The sequence below is a fragment of the Carassius auratus genome, chromosome 27 (assembly GCF_003368295.1).
Source record: "Carassius auratus strain Wakin chromosome 27, ASM336829v1, whole genome shotgun sequence".
Lineage (NCBI taxonomy): Eukaryota > Metazoa > Chordata > Actinopteri > Cypriniformes > Cyprinidae > Carassius > Carassius auratus.
The window spans coordinates 13,753,736-13,774,626 of record NC_039269.1 but is presented as its reverse complement, the minus strand read 5'-3'; the positions used below and the strand labels follow the sequence as shown (position 1 = coordinate 13,774,626).

The following is a 20,891-nucleotide window of genomic DNA, read 5'->3' as shown; positions in this document are numbered from 1 at the left end:
AGGAAATGTGCAACACTGACAGGGCATTTATGGGGCTCTAAAACTTTTATTATGAATATGCTGGACATGCACATAAGCTGTTTCCTGTTTGTGTCACATGTAAAGAGAGCCGGTTGAGTCAGGAAGAAAAAAACATGTATTAAGGACAACAGTGCCTATTTCAACGAGGTATCATAATGTAAGTAGATTTGAGAAAATTTTATTTTTTATACGCTTCTTCTAAAGTATCCATCTATATGTTTAGTTTTACGAGTGATCAGATGTGTAATTTTTAAGAAGTGTAGCTTTAAAAACGCAAAATCTGGAGCTGTTGTTATGTTTGTTTGTCTTTGATCGCTATCAACTGTTCAAGTGCAACTGAAGACAGAACAGTTAAATGCTACGCCTTTCTTGTCATCTTCATACATTTGACTGTGTTCATGTAAATGATTTGGTAGTCTCTCTCCTGTGCCTGAACAGAATGAGCAGGTATAACCTGTCATCAACGTCATTTGATTTTAGGGCACCGTTGTGAAGGTGTTATGTTTGGCCGACCAACACATTTCCGTTGGAGAAGGTAAAAATAATTTAATGCTAAGGATTTTTTTTTTTTTTTTTTTTTCATAATATATATAAAAATGACTAGAATTAGATCAAATTGTGTTATCTGTAGAAGCCACTCGGTGACATAGAATTTCACTGCAAATATTATGATTGTTGTCAAACAGTCACCTGTCTGCTATTGGTTGGACGAAACCGATAACCCCGCCCCAGACTCATTCTATTGGCCGAGTCCTTGGAATTATAAGGTTCTATCTGCATTCCGAGTAGTTTTGAGATATTGAGCTTCAAAGTTTTTGTGTTCCATTCAACTGTGTAGATAGAACCTTATTGTTTTTTAAATAAAAAGTCCCATAATGTACACAACATGAAAAAAAATCTATCACATAATGTAAATACGTTCACACAAAATAAGAATATGTGAATAACTCAATTTGGACAAAAATGTCAGATAGAACCTTATAATTCCAAGGAATTATATGCAAATTTAGTAGACTCACTTTAAGGTATGCTCATATATTTGAGTTTATAAACTGAAGGAATGAAGTTATCATTTACCTTAAATTATCAACAAGCAACCATTGCTGTAATATTATATTCTTTATTTTATATGAGATTTGAGCTTTGTATTTTACAATGCAGTTACTTAGCTGAAAATTCAGACCCAAAATGATTTATATAATTCATTTCCATGTGTTAAAGTCTTTTTTTTTTTTTTTTTTTTTTTTTTTTTTGTAATCTTGTAGCTTTAATACTTTTTAAATACTGCTTCTGCGTATGTGCACTTGGATGGGTTAAAAGCAGAGCACAAATTCCAAGTATGGGTCCATTCATTCAATCCTTCATATATTTTAGAATAAAATAACACACACAGTGTTTGACTCTGCCTATTGAAATGTTCTTTAAATGTCAATAATATGACACACTTGAGCTTTAATGCCATCTTAATGTCCGCAATTGATCATTTGTGTCTTTCATACCCAGGTCTGCCCCTTTGGCAGGTTGTTGCCTTGTTCAGCCCATCTGCCACTGGGAGAGGCTCACAGTGAAGCAGCATGTCCAGTGGGAATGAGTCCTGTCTGTTTGAGAACGGATCCATCAGCTTCCTCTCCTGCTTGCTTCATGTGTGGGAGGAGTGGGCAGGGCTCGGGCAGCTCGAGGACTACCTCAGTTTCTTGCAGTATCTGCTCTGGGTTTTCACACCTCTAGCCATAGTCTTCATTCTGCCTTTTCTCATAGTTATCTTCCTCTATCTGTCCATACTCTTTCTGCATGTGTACAAACGTAAGAACCAGCTGAGGGAAGCTTATTCCTATAACCTGTGGGATGGTGCGAGAAAAACTCTGGCAACCCTGTGGGATGGACATGGAGCTATTTGGCACGGTATGGCTTTTTTATTTTTTATTAAGGTTATGTCTAAAGGCATGATTTGACATATGAAGATTTTACATATTCTACATGTGTATTATCAGACAATGGATTTTCTTTTTCTTTTTTTGGTTGTTGTTTTTTTTTTTTTTCTCCCAGTCCTAAACCATCTTGTCCTCTGACAGCATAATCAATGATGGGTTGATGCTCCTGGCATTAAATTGCAATTTTAAAATGCGTAACCTGCTCAGTCATTATGAACCAGAGCATCTAAATAACTTGTGATGTCTGATTCATTGCACCAGTTTAATTTGATTCATTTCACAAAGTGCATGATATTTTTAAAGGTTACAAATTAGTAACATATTAAATACTGTGCAAAAGTTTGGTAAGTGTTATTTTTTTATGTTGCTTTGAAAGTATTTGTATTATATATATATATATATATATATATATATATATATATATATATATATATATATATATATATATATATATATATATTTTTTTTTTTTTTAACATTTTGTATTATTATCAATGTTGAAACAGTGACAAGTTTAACTTTTTTTTTTTTGATAAACAAAATTCCAAAATATTTATTAGAACCAGAAATCTTTCTAACATTGTGGATGTCCTTACTGTCATTTTTGGACCACAGCTTTAGGAATTTGTAATGTCAAATTTTCATTTCCATTTTTATTTCCTGAAAAATAGTATGTGTCACACAAACATTGAATAATTTTCTCCTGATTAATTAGTTGTGTATTTTGTGACAGGTTATGAAATCCATGGTTTAGAAAAGATTCCAGATGAAGGACCTGCTCTCATAGTCTACTATCATGGAGCTATTCCTATAGACTACTATTATTTCCTGGCAAGTGTTATCATTCAAAAGGGAAGAACTTGTCATTCGGTGGCTGATCATTTTCTGTTCAAGGTCCCAGGTAAAAACAAATTTCAAACTGGTGAATTAAGTGATCTATCAGCCTCGTTTTTCCCATGACAGAGTCATTACTCAGTACCTAATTTCCCAGTGATTCACTGATTTTGGGACAAAACATGTCCTTTAAATTTATCTGCCATTAGTTTTTAAAATGGCAAAAAAAGAATTTTGTTTTTATTATAACATATGGAAGTCTTTTCAAGAAGCATTGACAAACTTCTGTCAGGGCATTGTCTACATCCTGAAAATCCTTTCCATATTTTACATTCATTGAATTCATCAAGGTCACACACACTCCGATTTTATAAACTATATTGCTAAAAGTATTGGGAAACCCCCTCTAATGTTTGACTACTTTAGTAATTTCCATGAGGATACATTTTATTGTTTAGGCATATAATGATATTCCAGGGAATTGCGTGCTTCTTATTTTATAGCAACAGTTTGGACATGATCCTTTCCTATTCTAAAAATACAATGTGTATAAAGCAAGATTAAAAAATAAACGATTGATTCAGCCAGTGTGGAAGAACTTGACTGGTCTGCAAGTCCTAATGCCAGCTTAACACTCGACTTTAAATGCATCACTAAACATCAATGACTTGTACATATGTATACAGTCATATTATACACTTCCAAAACCATTGCAACAGAGATGGAAATACAATTATTAAATAAATACATTATGTTTCCATCTTTGTTGCCACAGTTTTGGAAGTGCTCTTTTCTGTTCTAAAGAAGGGATTATAGTGTATGTACAAGTCATTGGTGTTTGGGGATGAGTTTTTGGCTCAAGGTCTGCATTTAAAGACACACAGATGGGTTTGTCTGGGTGGGGGTCCCAATACTTTTGGCATTATTGTGTATTTATATACTTTTGAATTTACTTTTATTTATTGTGCCTATATTGTCCGTAAAACAACCACAACAGGGTTTAAGCTCCTCTTGGAGGTGTTTAGTGTGATCCATGGGCCACAGGAGGAGTGTGTGAAGGCCCTGCGCAATGGCCACCTCCTGGGCATCTCTCCTGGAGGAGTACGAGAGGCCCTGTTCAGCGATGAGACGTACCCTCTGCTCTGGGGCAAACGCAAAGGATTTGCACAAGTGGCCATTGACTCTAAAGTGGTGAGCGACTGTCCCTCTTACTCTACTGTTTTCAGACAAACTGCTTTTATTGTACTAAGAGTCTTGCACTTGTCCCTATAGCCAGTTATACCCATGTTTACTCAAAACTTGAGGGAGGGATTTCGCTCTCTTGGGACATTAAGTGAGTCACCAACAAAAGCCTGAACTTTCACACAGTTGTAAATTATCATCTAAATATATTATAAAAAGAGGTCACTCTTAAATTCATCTGGAAATTCCTTCAGGGTTTTATCGCTGGGTGTACGAGAAGTTTCGCCTACCGATAGCACCCATTTATGGAGGATTTCCAGTCAAATTTCGCACCTTCTTGGGTGACCCAATTCCATATGACCCCAAACTCAATGCAGCTGAGCTGGCTGAAAAGGTAGGACTCTGTAACTGTGTGGTCTGTGTAAAGGTCTGACATTTGTTCATTTGCTGAGCTGGTGTTTTGCAAATAGAAAAGAAAAATAAAATCTTCAGGAGGCTCTAACCTCTACACCAACCTGACAAATCCTGACCTACTGTTGACTACACAACATACTCGAGCGCCATTTGTTTACACCGTCCCCTAAGGGAACGTACCAACCAAGAGTGGTGATCACCGTTCATCACATATGCAGGTGTACACAGTCTGCAAAGTGAGAGAATGCTTGTATAATAAAGGACCCCCCAAATCGGGTTCTATTTAATGAATAAAGTCTGGTGCACAATCTTTTTACTTCAATGTCGCATGGCATTTCAGAAATCCTACTAATATGCTGATTTGATGCTCAAGTAAAAAAAAATGTAATTATTATTTCCAATGTTGAAAACTATAGATATGTATTATCAATTCAAGCTAGAGTTAAAGCCATTGCTAAAAGGCACAAACCCCAGGATGTTTGATTCTCACATGTGCCCAGTGAACAAAATGATGGCCCATGTGCAGAACACAGTGTCAGCAAATAACAACTACTGCACTGTTAGTAGATAGTTAAGATGTCACGTGTTCAGTTTATGCCTCTGTTGAGTCCGGTTTTGTCCTCGTATTGAGTGTGCTTTCTTCAATTGAACCCATCTGTTCAGGTGCAACAGGCAGTTCAAGCACTTATCGACAAACACCAGAAGATACCTGGAAACATCCTCCGAGCTCTTCTAGAGCGATTCCAAAGGGAACGCAAAGAAGATTAGCACTCTTGCCTTCTCTCAGACTGAACAAATAAATATGCTTCAAGCATAATTTAAAGGAATACTGGAGATTTTATAATAATGTTACATCATGAGATTAGCAATGTTGCATATCAAAATAATGGTGCGTATCTTTTGTAACGTGTTTTTAAATGTAGTCTTGTGCATGTTGAAGAGTGTTTTTGTGAACTTTTATTTTTATTTTTAGTTTAAGTCTTCAACTTATTTGCACACTTGGATTTTATTTAAAGGACCACTGCCAAAATAGTTTCCACAGAGCCTTTGGTTAGTGTTTTTTTTTTTTTTTTTTTTAAGCATCCTTTTAAGAATATAGCATTCTGGAAATTGATTATATTTATCTATCTGAAGGAAAATTGAGCATACTGTGATTTTTGGGATTTTGTAAGCACACTTAATAATAATAATAAGAGATACATGCTTGAATATTTGTTGTTTGATGTTGAATACTTACAGTCTAACATCTCTGTATTAACTCTCAGAGATAAACTGCTGTCTATTTAAGCATCAGTTGATATTGGTTTGTCCCACTCTCAGAGCTTATTATAACATTCTGATTTTATAAGAAGTATGCAACTGCTAATGATTTTATTCAGATGACAAAGCATACAGGTTTTTTATCATTCCTGAAATGTATTGATTTACAAGTTCATTACATCAAGGCTGTTCAAATCTAATAAGTAGTCAAATTTGTTCAGTGTGAAAATAATGGCTGTAAATGTGTGATTTTCTAAAAGATTATATATATATATATATATATATATATATATATATATACTCCAATGGATTCAATGTTGGTAGAACAGTTTTAATGCACTCTCGTGCTCCATAAACCACTCTTCCAAGATCCTTTGGGAGACAATATCTTGTGTGTGACAAAGATCAAATGCCAGCATGAGCGCGGTCTTCGTCACCTTGTCCTGTGATCTCTGTGCACATCCGGTGTGTTTGGTGTATGATATGCAAATACACCAGTGTTGCTATTTATAAATCAGTTTGGTATTAACTTACAGCATTTGTGCATCCATTGTAAATCCCCTCCCCCAAAAAATCACTTGGAAAAATAAAAATAAAATGTATTTTTTTTTTTGGAAGAAATTCTTTATTATTCATGATCTCTTCTTGCATTATACATGTGCTCCTAATTTTCCTTCAGCCTTTCCAGGAGTCTCTCTTCTAATTAAGGTGTAAAACCTTAAATCATAGGAGGTGTGAGAATACATATTCAGACAAACTAATCACCAAGCCTTGCTCGGAAAAAGCAGATTTGCTCATCACCAGTGTTTTTTTCCAACCTTTAAATAGTTACTGACATTCTAAAAATTCAAATGCACCTTATTCACACATTAACTGTGAAACCGAAAGAAGATTGCAAGTAAGTCTAATAAAATGGCCACAGTGTACTTTATTAAATGAATTTGGTACTCTTGTGTTGCATTAGAATCAAATAAAAATTTACAAAAATCCAATATGTACAAAAATGTAACGTTCTTTTTGTTTTTACTCTTCAATTTACAATAAAATCAGATAACAGATTTGATGCATTTTACGCACTTCAGACTTTCATCACACGATACAACTTACTTAAGAGACCAATAATAAACATTTTTTTTGTTGTTGTTGTTTTTTGCTTTTTTTATGTCATTTATTACATCACATACACCACACTAGTTTTATCTGTATAATGTCATATGTAACTGCCGATCTCTAGTTAATAGACACCCTTCACAACCAGGACTCAAGAGAGGAATGTTCTTTTACACATGTACATTTGCATACATTTATTTACAGTTAAGTAGCCTTTTGCAAGTCACTACGGAACGTCGGTTGTAACTGAAATACCAGTGAAGTCTGTACATAATTTCTGAACGCTGAACTGAACGCCACCCAGTTCATTCAATAACTGTGCTTGTAATAATCTCGTGCTTTATAAATATCCGCCGATTATCATTTATCTAAATGTATTTTTTTTTTACCCCCGTGTATGGAATTCTATCCAAGTATCTATGTCTACATGTGAGGGAGGATCAATTTGTTTATTCAACAAAAGAAAGCATCTCTAACGAATAATAAAAAAGTTATTCGGTGTTTGCTAACTGATTCAGAATGCTTACTATCTTGTAACAGTAACGGCCCGTGACCCCTGACTGATCTGGGTTGTTTATTATTTTATTTCAGTCTGCTTTCTTCTGCTTGCAGTATAAGCCCTGTTAAAAAAAAAAAAAAAAAAAAAAAACAGAATATGCTGGTTATGTTTTAAAGCATGGTTGCTGGTTTAAGCTGGCTATGAGTTGGTTTAAGCTTGGCACGTCCTGATTTTGCCAAGTCCGATGTGTTCCTAGGTCAACATATTTTGTTGACCCTGGAACAACATTTTACTCCAAAAATATATTCTTAACCATATCCCTACACCTAAACCTAACCTTAACCATGAGTAATCCCTAAAATCAGAGGAAATGATAGATGAATGACACTGATGTACAAGCACCAAACACTGATTTTAAGCATAAACTTCACAAAATCTATAAACTGGTTCTTCAAATCTGATTGGTTAATCACAATGTTTTTCCAGGGTCAACAACGATGTTGTCCCAGGAACATGTCTCACTTGGTAAAATCAGGTTAGGAGCTTGTCATGTGCTGGTCTTTTGCAACTAACATGAGCTCCTGCTCAGGCCCAGCTCAAACCAGTAGCCATGCTTTAAAACATACCTAATCATCGTGGTTCTTTTTTCTTTCTTTTTTTTAACAGGGAGCACAGTATGTATGCTTATCAATAATGTAACGTCATCACACTAGCATGACCACAATAATATGCATGATTAAAACTAAACCAAAAGAAAAAAAACAGAAAATATCACTGATAATGAATCCACAAAATGCAAGCGTTGTTTAAGGCAAATAAAACCGAAGCAGCTTGCATGAATTGAATGTTGTCCTGCTGAAATAAGTCCTGCTTTTGAACTCTGCTTTACTGATGTACCGGTAAGAAACAGAGCAGTCTTCATCTCCTCCGCTCATCCACCGGAACTCCATCGCAATAAATTCCTTCATATCAGACACATCAACTACTGGAGCTAGAGAGTGGTCTGTTTAAAGTACCGCTTTGAGGTAGGTTACAGGTATGAAGTTTTTCCAGAGCGAAGAAATGGCTGACTATGAAATCTCTAGGTTTATTGATAAAAACCCAGATAGAAAAATAGAACTAGAAGTGCAAAATAAAGATACATAGTTGAGCTGTAACGTTATGATTAGCTTAATGTTATGACGCAGGTCTACCTATGCACGTAAACTGCGTGAATAGTTTTTACTTGATACGTGTTGGGCTAAATTCCTACCCCCTGCCTCATAATTATTACAGTGGATATTAAAATTCACACTCTCGGTTTTCTAAATAAATGTTAAAGGTCTTATTGTAAGCAAATCATCCACGTGTTTTATTTTTTTTTCTTCATGACCTCGTCGTTTTCCATTGAAAACGACTGACTTCTCTCTTGTGAGGTATGCAGGACTTCTCCAATCATTTTGACTAATAGTATTATCATTAATAATCTGGAGAATGTGCCATCAAAATCGGCTAAAAATCTGCATCTCTGAATATCTACACAGCCTTTTGTGCAAAGGCCTTGATTCATTCTGCATGTGCTGAATGCATCACATTGTTGAATGTTTTAAATTTATGTCATATTTCAACATTAAAACAATTATTGAGGCCTTGCACCTTATAACGAAGAATGTCACCAAAACTCACAGACACAGCAAGTGTTGCCATTAGGATGCTCCTCTTAATCAAATGAACCAAAACGCAGTGTGCTTGGGGTATCACTGATATAAAAATAGCATGGTATTTATGGGAAAGCTAAAAAAGGTAGGATGCTTTTGAAAATGATGGATACGTAATATCGCAGAGGTGTGCGAAACATCACTCGACTTCCTTCAAAAATGGTCTTGTGTAGGTGGTGCAGCAGTTTTAAATCTGAAAAATTGCCTAATTAGTGTGCTAACACAAGTTTTGTGCTCTGACTACAGGAGACTCTTTTTGAGGGCTGTTTGGAAAATTTTGCCAAGAGACAAAGTATCATCATCATCCATCACACAGAGAAATTAAAGTATAAGACACATTTGGGAAAAAATGCTGACGAGAGAGGAAAGTAGCAAAATAGCTAAAATATACAGGTCTACGTAGATTCATACGATCTCATCTAAATATATATTTTTTCTGTTCTATTTTCTTTTTTTGTTTGCAACACAATTAGGATCTTCATCTGCAAATGTGCAGATTGCTGCAGGCTAAAACAACTATCATTTCAGTTCATTTGCCACCAATGGTAGGACGTTTCAACACCTTAGGAGTGTTTCAAAGCTAGAAATTACAGTTCAGGTATGACCAACTGAAGCAAAACAAATCTCTCCACACAGTTAAATGGCATTAAGCAAAATAATGTGCACCTTAAAATCAACCATTTTGTAAGACACATTTAAAATCCATCAACAACCAAAGAAGAAAACCAAAGAAAATAGAGTATAAAAACGTTACACATAAAAAAAATTTTCCCACACTTTCAAAATCGCAAACTATCCACAACAGGCACATCTAGCTTCTGTCGCAGTAATATTTCACCTTGTCTCTCAACGTAAGTGGAAAGAAATTCTTCACAGGCTCCTTCCTGTGACGAGTTTTGTGCTTGTTTTCTATTACTTTTTTTACTTTTCTGCCAGCACCTCCACGTATCCTTCGGATATTTGACATTAAGACACAAAGAAGCACTTGCAACTGAACGGAAAGTTTAAAACTCCAACACTTTCGTATATAAAGGATGCTTCTGAATGATTTAAAGATACAGTGCTCTTTTAGGCAGATGTGATTTGTTGAACCATAGGGCCCGTAGCGTCATTCGGAGCTCATTAGTAAGTCTGCATTCTGTCGCAGACTACATATCCCTAACACTTTGATTTGAAGACCACGAGTTGGAAATTGAAGAGTCTGATGGAGAAAGTCTTGATCACACTGCAGAGTTTGGAATAGTACACTTCGCCGGCTTTCCCGATGTGTTGAGAAATGACCCTGTTTATTTTCTATTTGTGCGCCTTTAACTTATTTTACTGTACAAATACAGACACGCCAAAACTTGTCCCAACCTAGAAGAACACTGTATCTTTAACCTAGAAGATGAAGTGCATCCAGGTTCTGTCGAGTACAGTTTGGCGGACACTGTGTGAACTGTGATGTACTTTGCCCCCCACTTTGCTGTGAACCAAACAGTTCCTTGTCAGCCCACAGCAATGAGGTGAATGAGGCCGGATCGCCAAAGGGAGCTGCCAGGAAGCATTTTCTTGGCCTATTGTCTTCTCCCAAAGAAGAAAATGAGTGTGTGTTCTCCCTGTTTTGTTGTCCCAAGTGGCTTGGACTCTTGTGATAATCGCATACTTTCTTTTTTCTTTGTACAGGATTCAAGTAGATGGTTGAAATGCTGCCCTGTTTATATATACAGTATGTGGTCGAGCCACAGTTCAGCGTGGAGTCAGTGTGAGTGTAGCATTTGGCACTGGTACAGAACTGCTGATGAAACACTACTAATAGATTACAGCACGGATAAACAGATAATCAGTCTAGTCATCCATTTTTTTATTTGTGTACCATCAACGTGATATTTGGACCACTGTTTCTCCAGTGCGATGGATAGTCGGTTGGTTTGTGTGCACTGGATGCTTGGTTTCAAAGGGAAAGGTCTTTGTTTTGCATTTGCTGTAAGAGACAAACTATGAAGTGTTCTGGATGTCCTCTTGGAGACGTCGGATCGAGGATCAACTCTGGGACTGAAGATCTGTACAACACTGAGGAGGACTGAGGGGTTCATGGTCTATATCAGCCAGTGCAATGACTTTTAGAAACCCAGATATTCCCTGACAAGACAGAAGTAATAAAAAATAAAAGAACGGCTTAGAAAAGATTGATTATTTCATTTGTCCACAAATATGTTGCGCCTATATTTGCTTGTCCATGACAATCAACATCATGGCTAGATGCTATGTATGCAAGGAACATTATTGCCACAGTCCTGCTGTTTATTTCAGTGGACAGTAATGTGTTAATGTTTGTGTGTTTCCACAGCGCAGGCTACAAGGTGGTCTCGTACTCCAGATGCTCTTGAACCAATGTGTCGTCTTTATATTGGAGGCGCGGCGGGGTTGGGGACGAATCGATGGCCAGGATGGCTTTACGTATACTCCTGTCTAGTACGTGCCTCTCCCAGGCAGGGTAGCGGTTCCTGCACAAGTCTATTTTGATGACTGTCTCCTCCAGACGTGGGGCACGGGAGGAAGGTGTGGAGGGTGCGGTGGGCCTCACCTGAAAGACGGGCACACAACCGTCCCTCTCACTGTACTTGGCCTCACGGTCAGCGTCCCTGGCTAGTGTACCCCCGCGGTTGGAGCGCAGAGAGTTGGTGGCGCCCTCTGGGGGCAGCGCGAAGGTAGCAGTAGGGTCCTCTAGCTGGACCAGGCTGGCCGAGCGGCCAAAGCGCGGCCCATTGGGATGGAAGAAAGCGTAGTACATGAGCATAAAGACGATGCCAGTGAAGAAGCTGGAGAAGATGACGCACAGAGCGGGCACGGCAAAGGCATCTGTGCTGGGTGGTGAGCGGTACAGGTACCACAGCGCGCTCAGGGCTGTGTTCTCTAGCAGGATCATAAAGTAGTAGATGAAGAGACGGCAGCGGGTGTGTCCCTCCTTCACGTTGAACCAACTGAAGATGTAGATGATTCCCACTACCATGTCAAAGACTATCTCCTCCCATTTCGTGATGCAGAATTCGGTTTCGCAGTGTACGATCCAGAAGGTCATGATGCACCAGTGCAGCACGATGAAGATGCCGAAATAGAGCTGAAACACGGAGGCGAAGAGAGCAAAGGTCACTACGCGAGCGGCGATGGTAAAGAAGTGCCAGCAGAACTGGATGATGACGGCAAGGTAGCTGATGGGCTTCTTGTCATCGCGGGAATCACGCAAGGCTTTCTGGTAGGAAGCCAGAGCCCAGGCCAGTGACACCAGAGAAGCAGCCGCTGTCATCCCTGAAATAAAAGGAGAGAAGAATGGGTTATGGTTGAACATCATAATCCTAAGTATCCCTATCAATCAACTCAAGAAATATGAGCACATAGAGAACTACACAAAGTATTTATGTGCAGTATGTAAAGAAAATGTGAAATTATTTAGTGATTTATTTAACTGACACATACCAGCTCCTATAATTCAATTTATGAAAAAAAATATGTTGGATGTGTTGAGAAATGACCCTGTTTATTTTCTATTTGTGCGCCTTTAACTTATTTTTCTGTACCAATACAGACACACCATAACTTGACCCAACCTACAGTAGAAGAACTGTATCTTTAACCTAGAAGATGAAGTGCATCCAGGTTCTGTCGAGTGCAGTTTGCTGGACACTGTGTGAACTGTGATGGACTTTGCCCCCCACTTTGCTGTGAACCAAACAGTTCACCCAAAGAAGAAAATTAGTCTGTGTTCTCCCTGTTTTGCAGCTATTTTCAAACCTTTTGTCGTTGGTATATATATATATATATATATATATATATATATATATATATATATATTTCTGTTTCACTAACGAAAATTGTTTTAAACATTGCCAGAGTAGAATATCATCTGAGTCAATAAATCAACGATCCATTCATAAATTATTTATAAATCAATCAGCCAATATGAACAAATTGTTTGAATTAATAATTCAATGAATCACCCATTAATTACTTTATTTTCATACAGGTGCATCTCAATAAATTAGAATGTAGTGGTAAAGTTTATTTATGTCAGTAATTCGACTCAAATGTGAAACTTATGTAATTTAAGTTAAGTAGTTTAAGTCTTTGGTTATTTTAATTGTGATGATTTTGACTCACATTTAACAAAAACCCACCAATTCACTATCTCAACAAATAAGAATACTTCATAAGGCCAATAAAAAAAATTTTTTGTGAATTGTTGGCCTTCTAGAAAGTATCTTAATTTAATGTACATGTACTAAACACTTGGTAGGGGCTCCTTTTGCTTTAATTACTGCCTCAATTCAGCATGGCATGTCATCAGTTTGTTGCACTGCTAAGGTGGTATGGAAGCTCAGGTTTCTTTGGCCTTCAGCTCATCTGCATTTTTTGGTCTCTTGTTTCTCATTTTCCTCTTGACAATAGCCCATAGATTCTCTATGTTGTTCAGGTCTGGTGAGTTTGCTGGCCAGTCAAGCACACCAACACTATGGTCATTTAACCAGCTTTTGGAGCTTTTGGCTGTGTGGGCAGGTGCCAAATCCTGCTGGAAAATGAAATCAGCATCTTCAAAAAGCTGGTCAGCAGAAGGAAGCATGAAGTGCTCCAAATCATCACAGACTGTGGAAACTTAACACTGGACTTCAAAGCAACTTGGGCTATGAGCTTTGTCACCCTTCCTTCAGACTCCAGGACCTTGGAATGAAATACAAATAAAAATACAAAACTTGCTCTCATCTGAAAAGAGGACTTTGGACCACTGGGCACCAGTCCAGTTCTTCTTCTCCTTAGCTCAGGTAAGACACCACTGATGTTGTATGTGGTTCAGGAGTGGCATAACAAGAGCAATACGACAACTGTAGCCAAATTCCTTGACACGTCTGTATGCCTTGACCCCAGCCTCAGTCCATTCCTTGTGAAGTTCACTCAAATTCTTTAATCGATTTTGCTTGACAATCCTCAAAAGGCTGCGGTTCTCCTGGTTGGTTGTGCATCTTTTTCTTCCACACTTTTTTCTTCCACTCAACTTTCTGTTAACATGCTTGGATACAGCACTCTGTGAATAGCCAGCTTCTTTGGCAATGAACGTTTGTGGCTTACCCTCCTTGTGACGGGTGTCAATGACTGTCTTCTGGACAACTGTCAGATCAGCAGTCTTCCCCATGATTGTGTAGCCAAGTGAACCAAACTGAAGAGCATTTTGAAGGCTCTGGAAACCTTTGCAGGTATTTAGAGTTGATTAGCTGATTGGCATGTCACCATATTCTAATTTGTTGAGATCGTGAATTGGTGGGTTTTTGTTAAATGTGAGCCAAAATCATCACAATTAAAAGAACCAAAGACTTAAACTACTTCAGTTTGTGTGCATTGAATTTATTTAATACACAAGTTTCACAATTTGAGTTGAATTACGGAAATAAAGTACTGAGACATATTGTTTACAACTAACAATTTATCAAATGTTAGTGTAGTCTTTTACCAAGGAGAAAGAAACCAAGTCATTGAACAGCTTGAAATTAAACATGAAATGTGTTGTGTAAACCAAGTAAATATATAAATGTAAATATAACTTGTAAGTAGAATATTTTTGCAATTTTGAATGTTCCCAAAAGAAACATTCTTTGCTCTTCTGTGCATTTCCTGTTAACCATCTGTAATGTAAATATAGCTTGATATGTGAAGCACTTTTTGCCCAGATACAATAGGATGCTGGTTTCCAACACAGAATAGGAAGTGCTCACCAAGGCATGCAAATGCATTTATCTCGTTACTACATCTTTATGTATTCGTGACTCTGGAGAATACAGTCGGAAGTGGGCTAATGGAGTAGCTTGATCGTGGAATTGTGCGTCAATGGCTGACACTTCTGTGCGTATCACATCCAGCCCTATAATGAATGCGATTTCATATCTAGACCCTCTAGTGAATCCCACCACACCAAGGTTTACAAGCTCCAGTCCTAATCAAAGCTGATAAATAGTGACTCCAGAGATGTGGTTCATTTTCATGAATCTTGTTTTATTTCTTCTTCAGGGAAAACAGCCTCTGTGGAATTTTGCTTAACAGCACCTTTCACATTTATGACTCACTGACCCATGAGTGAGATGTTATCCATCATGTTGTCCAAAAAACTTGCTTGTGCTTAATGGAGGAGGCTTAACAAGCCTTCTGCATCAGATGGAGTACAGTAAAGCAGCCAGCAGTGACTACAGGTGCGTGAAGCCCATCTTTACCGCTGTGACACACTGTTCTTGTGAAGCTGGCAGCTATTGTTATGTGCTCAAGCTGCTGGAGTGATCAGTTTCTTGTGAGTGAGTGAGACAGAATACAAAGATTACACACACTGTCCAGTCTATCATCAATATCAAGTTTAATGCTGACACTGAGATAAAAGATTAATATAGTAAAAGTGTCTAAACAAGGTCAGCAGCACCAAAAAGAGGATAGTTAACCCAAAATGAAAAATTCTGTCATCATTTACCCATATGTTGTTCTAAAAATGTCTGAAATTCTTCTGTGGAACAAAAAAGATGTTTTGAACATACAAGGACATGTCTGGACCCCATTGATGTGTTCTGAAGAAGAAATAAAGTCATTCAGATTTGGAAAGGGCATGACATGAATAAATGATGACAGAAAATAAACATTATTGAGTGAACTATCCCTGTAACATAATTCTTTTTGTGAAATATTTTGAAAAATAAAATAAATTTACCTTTTAAATAAATGTAATTTGGTTGGATATTCTGTTATATAATGCAAAGACATGGTTTAAATATGCAAATACGTTTTGGGGTGATTGCACTTTGCCTGTTTTACCATAATTGTGATGCTCTTCAAAATACACTAACACTGATGTTTCTTTTCTTTTCTTTACTTTTTTTCTTTTCTTTTACTTATATTTAGCAAGGACACATTTATAATGTTGCCAAAGATTTCTATATAAAATAAATGCAGTTTATTTAAAATATTCATCAAAGAATCTTGATAATAAGAGGAAATTTTCTTGTCACCAAATTATCATATTCTAATGATTTCTGAAGGATCTTGTGAAATGGAGAAATCCAGCTTTAGCATCACAGGAATACATTTTACATTTTAAAATACGTTAAACAGAAAAGCTGTTGTTTTAAATTCTAATAATATATTTCACAATATTTCCGTTTTAATCAAATACAGAGTTGGTGAGCATAAGAGATTTTTTTATTTTAAACATAAAAAATACACCAATTGTAAAAAAAAAAAAAAAAAAAAAATCTTGAAAATAAGTTAATGCAAGGAGAACCAAACATGTCGACATAAATTTAGAAAGATACTTGTATGCAGGTGAACCTAATCTAATTTTTATTTAATGTTTCTCAGTGTATGATGAATTAAAATGTTTAGCAGTCATGAAATATTATGTTGTCTCTGTTATCATCTGTAGTTCCAGACAGGCAGCATATGGCTGGCTCTCTCACATATTAAACCTGAAACGTCTCTCTGAAACGTTTCTCGGGTCAGAAAAAAAGACTAATAAATCTGACATTCTCACTGAACTGAACTATTCTATCTATCTACCAAGACAGACTTTGAATTCATTAGTTCCCTCATTAATTCTAAATGAATACCAAGTGTAAATATTCTCATATTTACCTCTCTGTTTGAAATTCCTACCAACACATATCAAGACATACAATACACAGATTTCAGAATAATGTCCTTTTTATCGCCCTTCTGTATAAAGTTGTAGTGCAAGCTGAGGAGAGGTTAAGATAACAGGAAGCTTCAGTGTCAATCAGTTCCTTTCAAACGGCATCAGTAAAAATGCTAAATCTCACGTTCCTAAGATAACACCATGGCCATGAATAATAGAACGAGTCCTCATGTGAAATGATGAATGTGCAAAGATGGGTTAATTTGTGTCCAAATAAAGGTGAGTATTATCTTAATTTCACAGAGGCTGCAAGCCCACCGCTCGTCAAAAGCCGTGACAGACAGATTTGCCATTTCTCTGCCATCTTTATTCAGATGAGCTGTGCATTATGGACACTCTACACCAAACAAAGCAGACAATCAATGGTGAAGATATTCATTGATAGCATTGCATAAGAGAGCACATTCATAAACAGAGAATGCACACCCAGGGCATCTATTTTTATTAGTCTGAAGAGCGATTAAAAGCTCAGAATCTTATCTGTCGAATTGACTGTGTGATGTTGACACCCCAGGAGCGATTGGCAAGCAGTGGTCACATCCTCTGTGGAGGACTGCGAGTCTTCACAACAGTAAACACACACCAGTTAGAAGACTGTAGTCCAGATCTGGACCCAAGATTTGAATCCATCCAGATAGTGAATAATTTCTCATAAACAAAGATATTTATAAAAAACAAACATCATTTCTCCTCGTGGAACAGATTAGCCGTGTTTACACAGCTGAATCTGAAGCAAGCCAAGACAAACTATTCTGCTACAATTTCATTTATAGTGAATTACATTAAAATAGTATCTTCGAATTTGTGTCTCAAAAGCAGATACTCTACAAAGCAGTAGTATTTCCCAATTCTTAATTCTTTTTTTTTTTTTTTTTTTACAAGGTACTGGTTCTCAACCTAAATATTTGAATCAGGTGATTCTAAATGCCCCAAAAATGTGTGATTAAGCAAGGATGCATTAAATTGGTTAACAGTGACAGCATCAGGCTTGCAAAAAGGCAGACAATTTGTGTTTTTTATTATTTTGGAAACAAACGTTGGGAATTTTCAGACATGTTCCACCCTTTTGCAACCCTACAGAAGATTTCAAATAAATGCTGTTTTTGAACTTTCTATTTTGAACTTTCTATGTACGATCATGAGAAAAATGTATCGCAGTTTCCACAAAAATATTCAGCAGCTCAGATCAGAACAATGACAATAAGAAATTAAAATGATTTCTGAAGGGTCATGTGACACTTAAAGACTGAACTAATGATGCTGAAAATTCTGATTTGCCATCACAGAAATGAATAACATTTTTAAATATATTAAAATACCAGAGTTATTTAAAAGTAAATCTATCTCTCTAGTGTTTGTTTATTCTGTGAGTTTTTTTCCAATAGCTTATTTACGTGTTTAACCCACTTAGATTAAATCTGGCCCATTAGTAGCTAGAGAGAGCTGAGGGGGTGTAATGACTACTTTGCAAAGTGGGGTAATTAACTGACAGAGGCCAGGCTATAATTCTTATTCTCTGGGCTATCTGGCCTGCGGCTTGGCTCCGATGCTCTCTACGACAGTGAAGGTGCATGTATTCCTCCCTCCCTTGAATCCTGTGCACGTGCAGCGCATCCTGAGGAGACGGTCGCCACGGGAACCTGCCACGGTCCAGTGTGCGAAGCTGTAAGAGCAGCAGCAGTGACGTAATGCTCCCCTTGCTGCTCCTGCTCACGAGGGCTGCAGTAATTTGGAGAGGGGAGGAGGGCATAGACAGTGTTTGTGTGACTGTTGTGTGTTTGTTGGGTGTGTAGTAGCAGCAGGGTTATGCAAACCACAGCATCACTGCAGTATCTTCTTCATCTACTTATACAGGCCCATCAGATCAATTAACATTAAGGGAATAGTTTACCAAAAAAAAAAAAATATATATAAATAAATCTATTGTATGTAGGGTTGCCACCTGTCCGTATCAAATCAATACGGGACGCGATTTGTCCTGTAATTTACAAAGGCCAAGGATTTTGCAGGCAGGATAATACTAATAACAATTAAAATGAAATAAATTTCATAAAAAGTATTGGGGAAGCTCATTTGTGTGTGATTGCATTTTGACGTCTTTGTTTCCATAGCAACGGAGTCTCCAGAACATGCGGCGTTAAGGCTCTTGCACAAGGAACGCAGCATGCGGTAAACCTGTGTGGCTCACATCCGCCTGGCCTGCCCTTTGAACACAAGAGGCTCTCCAGATGTAGGGCTGAATGGGAAAGTCACTGAAAGTCAATGGGTCTGTCCAGTAACAAATGATGAACGCGCAGTTTGCAGAGAAGCATTTCAGTTGCTCACGGTGGACTGACTTAAAGTGATAGTTCACCCTAAACACCCACAAGTTATTCCAAACCTGAAATGGGGAAGTCATGGCCTAGTGGTTAGAGAGTTTGACTCCTAACCCTAGGGTTGTGGGTTTGAATCTTGGGCTGGCAATACCACGACTTAGGTGCCCTCGAGCAAGGCATCAAACCCCCAACTGCTTCCTGGGTGCCGCAGCATAAATGGCTTCCTTCTGCTCCGGGTGTTGACAGTGTGTGTGTGTTCACTGCTCTGTGTGTGTGCACTTTGGATGGGTTAAATGCAGAGCATGAATTCTGAGTATGGGTCACCATACTTGGCTGAATATCACATCACGTTAAATAATTTATTTCTTCTGTTGAACATAAAAGAAGATAATTTGAAGAATGTGGGTAACCAAACTGTTTCCGGTCCCCAATAACTCCAATTGTATATTTTCTCCCTACTATGGAAGTTACTGGGCACAAGCAGCTGTTTTGTTACCCACATTCTTCTTTTGCGTTCAACAGAAGAAAGAACTTCATGCAGGTTAAGAACAACCTGAGTAATTTCTGACAGATTTTTTATTTTTGGGTGAACCATACCTTTAAAGTGACAGACACATCCAAGCTTCTTAAAGGGGGGGTGAAATGCTCGTTTTCACTCAATATCCTGTTAATCTTGAGTACCTATAGAGTAGTACTGCATCCTTCATAACTCCAAAAAGTCTTTAGTTTTATTATATTCATAAGAGAAAGCTAGTCTGTACCGATTTTTCCCGGAAAAACACGACCGACTGGAGGCGTGACGTGTGGGCGGAGCTAAAAAATCACGAGCGCCAGTAGGCTTTTGCGTTGAGAGCATTTGGAAGCTGTGACATTATCGTGAGGACAAAAACATCATCCAAAACAAACCATGGCTAACAGTCAGATTCAGCCGTTTATTTATGATCCAGAATCAGATCCCGAGGCTGAAACTGAACGAAAGCAGCAGCAGCAACGACTCGCTCCGAGCAGGGCTCGAACCCGGGTCTCTGACATGGGAGGGGACGCACTAACAAGGAGGCAGAGATATTTGAAGCAGTTTTACTCACCGCCTGCGGTTCCAACACACGATCGTGACCCTTTTTCGTTGGGACTGCATTATCCTTAAGAAATAAACTATATGCAAATCTGTCGTCAAACTGGGCCTTGTTTGTAAAACAAGCATCTTCGAAATGCAGGGAACAAACAAAAACACTTGCACAACTCCGTTGATGCTCTGTAAAAATAAACTACGTCCACTGGTCCCTTAATGCTGTTTCTCTTTTGGTAATCTGTGCAGGGTTGTCTTGCCCGGGCAACCAAAAACACACTCCTTTTGTGACATTTCGCGAGGCTCTTGCTCTGATCAGTGATTGTCTGTGCTCAGCCTCTCAGTGCTCTGCTATACGGGAGCGCGCGCTCTTCCGGCAGAAGTGCCCTAAGGACCCATATAAGGAAATTCCGCTCCATCTAACGTCACACGCAAATTCTCCTTCGAACGTACAACTTCATTTTTGAAACTTTGTCCATGTTTAGCTTGGGAATCCAACTCTTTAACAGTGTAAAAAACTCAGTATGCATGAAATAGCATTCCACCCCCCCCCCCCCCCCCTTTAAGATATTGATATTGAAGATATTATTGTTTTTTTTTTAAATGTGGATAATCTGAAGGTGGCAACCCTAATTGTATGGCTTTAAAAAAAAATCTCAAATATAGTGTATATTTTATGGAACTACTTGCTTTTATGGTGTTTTTTGGTCCTTAAAGAGCTGCATGCATTTCTGTTGGCACATTTAAATGGTTTGAATACCAATGCTGATTTGACAAAAATGTTACAATTGTACCTGATTGCCATTAAATCAGAAATGAAAAGAAAAAAGAAAACTTGCCTATAAAATGTGTTTTTGCACCCAACAA

The 20,891-nt window shown here is 37.7% G+C and overlaps 2 protein-coding genes across 5 annotated transcripts in view; one reads left to right on the top strand and one right to left on the bottom strand.

Annotated features, from left to right (window-relative positions):
* Positions 1–79: 79 nt before the first annotated feature.
* LOC113045560 (transmembrane protein 68-like) lies at positions 80–5,919 on the top strand. Of its 4 annotated transcripts, none has more exons than XM_026205987.1 (8): positions 80–178; positions 502–556; positions 1,525–1,923; positions 2,685–2,852; positions 3,783–3,976; positions 4,058–4,118; positions 4,222–4,361; positions 5,045–5,915. In XM_026205987.1, exons 3-8 carry the CDS (start codon positions 1,596–1,598, stop codon positions 5,147–5,149), a joined length of 996 nt encoding a protein of 331 aa, XP_026061772.1. In that variant the 5' UTR covers positions 80–178; positions 502–556; positions 1,525–1,595; the 3' UTR covers positions 5,150–5,915. The 4 variants fall into 4 exon arrangements, with proteins under 4 accessions (XP_026061772.1, XP_026061775.1, XP_026061773.1 ...); XM_026205988.1 differs by having other exon boundaries at positions 109–178; positions 460–556; XM_026205989.1 differs by having other exon boundaries at positions 109–178; positions 438–556.
* A 1,970-nt stretch (positions 5,920–7,889) lies between these two features.
* Positions 7,890–20,891, bottom strand: part of xkr4 (XK related 4) — a 55,327-nt gene continuing 42,325 nt past the window's right edge. Inside the window, exon 3 of the mRNA XM_026205984.1 lies at positions 7,890–12,235. Within this exon, the coding sequence (XP_026061769.1) occupies positions 11,283–12,235 (953 nt within the window). The 3' untranslated portion in view covers positions 7,890–11,282. The remainder of the gene's footprint in view (positions 12,236–20,891) is intronic.

Coding starts and splice junctions, on each gene's coding strand:
- LOC113045560 (XM_026205987.1), top strand. CDS start 1,596: ATGTCCAGTGGGAATGAGTCCTGTCTGTTTGAGAACGGATCCATCAGC. Junction 1,924..2,684: donor ACATGGAGCTATTTGGCACG/GTATGGCTTTTT, acceptor ATTTTGTGACAG/GTTATGAAATCCATGGTTTA. Junction 3,977..4,057: donor TGGCCATTGACTCTAAAGTG/GTGAGCGACTGT, acceptor TTGTCCCTATAG/CCAGTTATACCCATGTTTAC.